General features: G+C 47.5%; 1 protein-coding gene across 1 annotated transcript; it reads left to right on the forward strand.

Annotated features, from left to right (window-relative positions):
• Positions 1–150: 150 nt before the first annotated feature.
• On the forward strand, positions 151–7,831 carry zbtb21 (zinc finger and BTB domain containing 21). The gene is made up of 2 exons (XM_080482479.1): positions 151–278; positions 4,492–7,831. The coding sequence occupies exon 2, from the start codon at positions 4,494–4,496 to the stop codon at positions 7,575–7,577; it is 3,084 nt and encodes a 1,027-aa protein (XP_080338605.1). The 5' UTR covers positions 151–278; positions 4,492–4,493; the 3' UTR covers positions 7,578–7,831.
• Positions 7,832–7,889: the final 58 nt, after the last annotated feature.

The following is a 7,889-nucleotide window of genomic DNA, read 5'->3' on the forward strand; positions in this document are numbered from 1 at the left end:
GAATTACGTCTTCAACTGCTGAATGAAAAAAAAAAAAAATATGGCCTGTCCCTTTAAATTAGCCTCAACCTTGGTCCCGCCTCCGCCACTCAACCAGCCAATCAGCGCGCGGTGCACGTGACGAGCGTTCTTTGCGATGACTTCATCTTTGGTGTGGGATGACGTCAAATTCAAGATGGATGGAATCACGAGCAGCGCGCAGAAAGCGACACAACAGTGAGGGGGGAAAAAAGTCCCGGCGGCCACGCGGAGAGCAGAGCCGAGTCACGACGGGCAGGGTAAGTGCGGCTCCGCTACCGAACTTGAAGCTCCACCGGCCGGGTGGGGGGCCGCGGGGGGGCCCGGGGCAGAGTTGGTGAGAGTGCTGTTGAGGACAAGCAGCTTTCTCACCCCACCACCCCCACCCCCCCCTTTTCCTCCCTGACGTAACTCGGCCAGGCGGTTAGAGCCACCGTTAAAACCCGGCCAGCTCCGACCGGTTCCGCGGCCGCTGTGCCGCGTCAGGCCGGCAGGAGCTGGCGGCGGCGGGGTTGGGGACGTAAACAGACTTCCAGCGGGGGAAGCGGGCTCGTTTCAGTCCACCGCGGCGGCTGTGTTGTCATTCCGGGGTTACGTCCATTGAAACGCGCTTAACTTTTCCCCTCATGGTTTTTCCCCCCGCTGTGGACGGCGGAGCGGCCGCGGCCTGGACTCCTCCGGCCGCGGCTGGCTCCTCCTCCGCCCGCCGCCGCTCCTCCAGCTCCGGCTGCTGCTGCCGCGTGTGAGCGCGGGCAGCAGAAGTTGTCAGTCCAGGGGATTGAGCCACGTCTCAGGGATGATCTAATGCCCTAAAGCCCCGCGGAGCTCCCCCTCCCCTCCGCCCTGGAGGAACGTCCCCCCCCTCCCTCTGTATTCTCACCTGTTTTCACTCACTCATGTTTAGGTTCTGATGAATGAATGAAGCTTCTGCCTCTGAACGTTCAGTGTAAATGTGGACTAAATCCATCCGGCCACAGCTTTCACAGTAAACACCCTCGATACGATTTACATTAAATTCTGAGACAATTAAAAACAAGCATGTTTCTTTCTGTATTGGAATTACCGTTGTTTCTCTTGTTGGTCGCTTTCCTAGTTATTTAGATTCCCATGGGTGATTTAGAAAATGAGTCATCAGTGTGTCACAAAGCCTAAACCAGGGATGTCAAACATTAACCAGCTGCAAGACGCTCCAATCCAATTTATGTTGAGACTGGGATCATTTTACATAGAAATTATTTGGTTTTTCATTACAGATACTCTGTGCCAACAACACAGAAAAAACATTTAAGTTTAAATTTAAAGGTTATTTTACCGGTCCATTCCACTCCAGGTGAACCTGATCTGTATCTAGCTATATTCGACACCCTTGGCCTAAACTTGTATCCTCAGACCATTTCAGAAAAGTTTTACACAGCAATGTTTTGAAAATGATGTCGTCACATGGAAACGGAAGAAACACAGGAAATGGTGTAGTTTTCATATTGGGTCACTAGTGGGTGCTGTTTAAAACCTCACACATGCACACAGAGAACAATAAGCTGTAAACATTGACAATGGGAGCCCATGGACATTCGTCTGGACAGACGACCAAGTTGGATTGTTATTGTGGCGACTGTCAACTATAAAACCACCAAGTCCCTGGAGGATATGGACTGAGAGTCATGACACTCTGGAGGCAAACATCGTTGTTATTGTCTGAGCATGTGCAGAAGAACAATTTACCACGGCCTTGGTGCGCATGGGTGGTTTCCGCCGTCTACGCAGAGGCTGAACCCAGACTTTTCCAGAACATTGTGTTTTCATCCGTTTCCACGGAGGGTTTTCAGTGATTCTGAGCACCGTTGTCATGTAAACAAACACCCAAAACACAACAAACGTTTTGCATTTCCGCTTGAAAACGTTGCGTAAACGGGGCCTAAAATTGAAACTTCACTAAAATATTCATCTTATCATTATCTCGGAATAATGTGCTCACAAAAAATAAGGAAAACTATACTGTCATTGTTTTGTCAGTTATCCTTACTCATAAAATAGCTTTGTGTGGGGGGGGGGGGGGGTTTGTGTCAAAAGGTTTAAAACAAAAAGGAAATCATGTGATGTTTTGAAATATGACTGATAAAAGCAACATTTATGTCAAACACATCTAAATTAATTTAAAACGATTGAATTATGTCAAAATAAACCTTCCCATGCTTGTTGATCAGTTTGCTGTCGACTTGAATGCAGTGTTCAACAGTTGTATGCAGTGATACCTGTGTTTCGACAGAATCAAATAGAAATTCTTTATTAATCCCAGACAGACATTCTTGTATGGCGTTGCTCCATGCAGAATAAAACCTCATAAAAAGATTAGAAAATTAAAACATCAAAAGGAAGGCTATGTTCCCACTGAATCCACCACGGTCCTGATACTGAATGCTGCTGGTGTGTATTTAGTATACATAGCTAAAGCTGAGCTGTATTAGTTTCACCTGTTCAAAGCCTCCGAGAGCTTCAAAGCCTCTGAAATGTCTTTTGAAGTGAGATCAGTGGAAAGTAGACGTTAAGATCTTTTCGATAATAAGATCCATTTCAGGATTTCTTTCATTCCATTTATGTTTCCTAATCTGATATCCAATAATTTCTGACTAGAAAAAGCAATAATTTGATGATAGAGATGTGTTTTGAGGAGGAAGAATGAAGATGGATGACTGTAATCAGTAAGTTAAGGATTTCTAAAATAGTCTTTCAGGAAAATCAGGTTTCATTTTGTTTATATAGCATTAAAAAAATACCCACACACAAGTAATCTGAACTCAATAATCTGATGAAAAATTAAGATGAAAGTTTTGAAGAATGCTCCAACTGCAGAGGTCATTTACTTATCAGAGACAAAAGTCTAATATATATATATATATATATATAAAATATCTAACCTTATTGAATTTATGGCCTGTCTGGACTATTTTCATACATATGGCTTTGTAGAAACAGATTCTTCCTATGATGTCAGTAAGAGGAGTGAAAAGCCTTAAATTCAAAGGTGCACGTTGGAGGACTTCCTGCACCAGCGGTTATTAGTGAGAGTGGCTTTACAGAGCTGCGTTTTCATACCTTCAAACATGATTTAATGCCCATTAAGCCCATTTACGGCAGATTTGTAGTTTTACAAGGAGCCACTGCCACAAAAGCAAATCTCAGGATTTATCATCAACAACAGCCAGTGTACGGAATCAAATCCAATATCACAATGTAACGTGAACAAATGAGGTTTTTTTTCTGTGCACATACTGTACTTGCTTTTCATTTCAGTCTCCGTCAAACTGCAAGAACACAAGATCTCCAACAGTATCACGCTTTGTGCCACTTGTATGATCATAACACACACAAATAAAGAAACTCTTATCAAAGAAAAATAAAGGTGCTACCCCCTCTCGCCCCTAGGTGGCAGTGTTGTAACCCTGCCTCAGACTTTCTTACAGAAAACATGTCAGTGAAACAGGAAGTTGAGCCACTCTGCACACAGCTACTAACAAGGCTGACTAGTGAAAAATTATCTGTGGAGGTAAATCAGAATCTATATAAAGTTTTAGGGAATTGATATGTAATATTGCATTTTTTTTAAACCCTCCTGCATACACAGTATATGCAGCACTGTTACAGTGACCTTTTTAGTATTTCAGATCCACAAATAAGGACTAATAAGACGTTTATATTTATTCAAAAAACTTTTAACCTAAGATTTGTCAAACCACCTATAGAATTCAAGTAAATAGTGAAAAGATATGTATCTTTAAATCAGAGGTGTTAAACATAAAGCCAGTGGGTCAAAACTGGTCTGCAAGAGGCTCCAATCAGGCCCAGCAAACCACCAACAAATTGTTGAAGAAAAAAAAAAAATCTATGTTTTCCTTGACATTTTCACAAGTTTCATGAGAGTAAGAAAGAAAGTAATGGACAATGGCAAAGTAGTTGCTGTCAAACCAGCCTCAGAGCCATGCAGTCAGGGTGAGTTTGTACAAACATGCATAATGCATCTTTACAAGTCACTGTATTTTGCACCAGAAGGTCTCATTAAAATTGAGAACAGTTATGTTGAGATTGTCTTGTTATTGTTTGATTATTTGAAGAAATAAAATAGACTTTTGCATCAATATAGTCTGCACCTCAGCAAAGAAGAATTTAAAAATTTAGATTCAAAGGTTATTATGGCACATTTTTACCGGTCCGGCCCACTGAGGATAACATTTTCACTTAGAAGGCCCCGTTTACAACATTTTATCTGAATTTATTTCAACAGACTTTTTGTTTAATTGTCTTAAAAATAATCACTGCTTTCCATGTTGAAACCATAATTATTAACATTTACTGGGTCATGCTTGTGACCGTGTTAGTCGATGTGCAGGTTATTGTGCTCTTACAAACCAACTGTTGCTTCTCTGTTAGATAAACAGAATAATTGGTTTAACAGAATTGTCTTGTTTTGTCTTTCAGCCATGGAGAGTCTGGTGCATTACAGTAACCCCTCCCACGCCCTCTCAGTGCTGGGCGTTCTCAATGAGCAGAGGCTGCGGGGACAAATGTGCGACGTAGTTCTAGTTGTGGCCGACCAAAAGTACAAGGCCCACAGGAGTGTGTTGGCTGCCAGCAGTGAGTATTTCCAGTCCCTCTTCACACAGATGGACACGGACTCGCTGAAAGTTGTGAACCTGGACTTCTGCGAGCCCGACGCCTTCGAGATAGTTTTGAATTACATTTACTCCTCCTCACTCTTTGTGGACAAAAGCAGCCTGGCAGCCATTCAAGAGCTCGGCTACAGCCTTGGAATCCCTTTCCTCACCAACATAGTGTCAACGAGGCCTCACGCTTCCTACTGCGTGTCTCGAAAAAGACTTTCCTTCTCTGAGGGGGATGAGAACGACGTCCAGACAAAAAGCGTTATTGTGTGTCGAGTTCGAAATGACACGGCCCACTCCTCCCGCTCCAATCAGAGGAAAACATCAGAGAGGCCGTCGTCTTCCCGCCCCGCTCGACACTCAGCCGAGCCGCCGTCGGAACACAACTCGTGTGAATCAGTCAGGAAATCCGAACGCAGCGGGGAATCTCCTGAACAGAGCCAACCTCCCGAAAGGAAATCCACCTATCCATACGCATCGATCTTGAAAGGCGACCCATCTCACATCATGTCTGTCCGGCCCCAGCTGACCTCGTCGGTGTCTTTCAGCGACGCCGAAGTGCCACACATCAGCAGGCAGTGCGACATCAGGCAGGACATGAAAGAGGAGAACGAGGAGCAGGAGCCCAGCTACCATACCAAAGTGCCCTTCCCGGGTCAGGCCAGCGAGCCCAGCCAGACCATCGACAGGAGCGGTCCGCTCATCAAAAGCCTTCTCCGAAGATCGCTGTCCATGGACAGCCCCATTCCGGTCTTCTCGCCCACTCTGGAGCTCAAGGAGCTGCAAAACAGAGAACAGTCAGTTGTTAAAATGGCATCAAAAGCAGCCGTGCCAGAAACGACCGCCCACAACGGCAATTCCACAAGAACATCTCCCCTGGTTCTCAGGTCGAAGTACCCTAACAGGTATGATGAAGAAACTCAGGTAGAAAAGCACTTCAGTGTGAAAGCCGAGCCCAGCAGCCCCCTCGCCGACCCCATGGACATTATTCGAATCACGGTCGGAGACGCGTTGCCGGTCAACTTCAGAGACTTCCAAGAAAATTTCGATCATGTTCCCAGCGTGGAAGTTAACCCTTCATTGAAAAGGAAAGACAGGCCGGACAACAGGAGGTATCCCTTCAAGAAGAGCAATTTTTTTAAAGAACATGCAGTCGAAATGTCAGACGCGGGACTTCAGCAGGCCGGCGGCGACTCGAGCGATAACGGCACGGAGCCGCCGCCGAACAAGATCTTCAAATGCTGGAACTGTCTGAAGGTTTTCCGCTCCAGTGCCGGATTGCACCGTCACGTAAACATGTATCACAACCCAGAAAAGCCGTACGCTTGCGACATCTGCCACAAGCGCTTCCATACCAACTTCAAAGTGTGGACACACTACCAGACTCAGCATGGCGTGGTGCAAAACCCGGCCTCCTCCAGCACCACCGTGCTGGATGAGAAATTTCAAAAGAAGTTGATCGACATCGTGCGGGAGAGAGAAATAAAGAAAGCTCTGCTCTGGAAGCTGAAGAGGAACAAGCAGGGCCTGCAGTCTCCTGCTTTCACCAAAAAGAGAACAAGGCCCAGTTTTATATGTCCGTACTGTAGGAAAGTGTTTGTTTTCCAGTCTCAGTACAGGCAGCATTTAAAGACACACCCTGCAGAGAAAGCTGAGCAGGGCATTGCAGAAGAGAGCCTGTTCTACCAGGACCAGGCGCAGGACCAAGAGCAGGAGCAAGAGCAGGATGACATGAATCAACAGAAGAGTCCCGACTCCGACGTGTACTCCTGCAGGCTTTGTAACGTGAAGCTCTCGTCCCTCTTGGAACAGGGTGACCACGAGCGGGGCTGCCGACACGCCACCGTGTGCCCGTACTGCGGCCTCCGCTTCTCCAGCCCCGTCGTCAAGAAGGACCACGAGGCCCACTGCAAATACAAGAAACTCACATGCCTGGAATGCATGCGCACCTTCAAATCCTCCTTCAGCATATGGCGCCACCAGGTGGAGGTCCACAACCACAACATGATGACTGTTAAAGACCAGACTCACCCAAGGCACCAAGAGAGTGACGGTGAGGCCTCCGAGATCCTCAAGGAGGAGCAGTACGACAACGAACCTCCGGCGCCGGGGAGCTCCAGGGAGAACGTCAGCTACAGCGACTCCTCGGGGCCGCCCATGTACGATTCCGAGGACTCCTCTTCCTACGTGCCTGAGGACCTGAGCATGGCTCATCACGGCAAGCTGGTGGTGAAGGAGGAGCCAATGGAGGAGGCCGTGAGCGAGAGGGACAGTGCAGATGCTGCGAAAGCCGTGCCTGAGGAGGCCGGCGTGTGGCCATGCGAGAAGTGTGGGAGTCTCTTCAGCTCTCGCAAAGACCTGGAGCGCCACCAGGAGCTGCTATGCCACATCAAGCCCTTCATCTGTCACATCTGCAACAAAGCCTTCAGGACCAACTTCCGCCTTTGGAGTCACTTCCAGTCCCACATGCCAATCGCGAATGAACCTGAAGCCAAAGAGATCGACAGGCACCCCTTGCCTCTTTCCCCCTCCCCTCCACTCCGCCCCCTGACCCCGGAGCGGCCCTCGCCGCCTCTGGCCTCCGTTCTCAAACCCGCCCAGGCGGCGCCAGTCGTCAGCCCGGTGGTGGAGGAGTCCAGCAGCCCAGAGCCCTGCAGCTCGTCTCAGAACAAGCCGACCAGGCCGGAACTGGAGGGGCCGGCCGGCGACCACAGCCCCGTGTCACGGTCCAACAGCGTGGAGAATAATCCTGGCGGCCCTCAGGAATCGGACTCGCTCTTTTACCACGCGCCGTCACTCTCCGCCCTCATGTTCAAGAGGCAGTACATGTGCAAACTCTGCCACCGGACCTTTAAGACGGCCTTCAGTCTGTGGAGCCACGAGCAGAGTCACAGCCACATGTAAGCAGCAGAGACAAACACACACCTCAGCCTACAAACACAATGACTTCGAATGTATAGCTTACTCGCTTGCCTCCAATGTCATTTATTGAAGTGGCCATGTTCATTAGAGGTGTAAACGTGAATGTGCAATCAAGTGCTAGATTTCTCTGTGAGATGAGACGATTATAAATGGTTTAATTTTGTTTTGTTCCTTTCCAATTGAACTTATATGGATTTCTCTTTTTAGTTGTCGGCTCGTATTAAACTAGGTGTTTTTGGAGAAAAAAAACAAAAAAACGAGGTGCACAGTTGCTTCCCCCTGGGGGGGGGGGGG

Source organism: Lipophrys pholis (genome assembly GCF_963383615.2).
Source record: "Lipophrys pholis genome assembly, chromosome: 16".
Classification (NCBI taxonomy): domain Eukaryota; kingdom Metazoa; phylum Chordata; class Actinopteri; order Blenniiformes; family Blenniidae; genus Lipophrys; species Lipophrys pholis.

What these genes read in the sequence shown, in the direction of transcription:
- zbtb21 (XM_080482479.1), top strand. Translation starts at nt 4,494, where the DNA reads ATGGAGAGTCTGGTGCATTACAGTAACCCCTCCCACGCCCTCTCAGTG.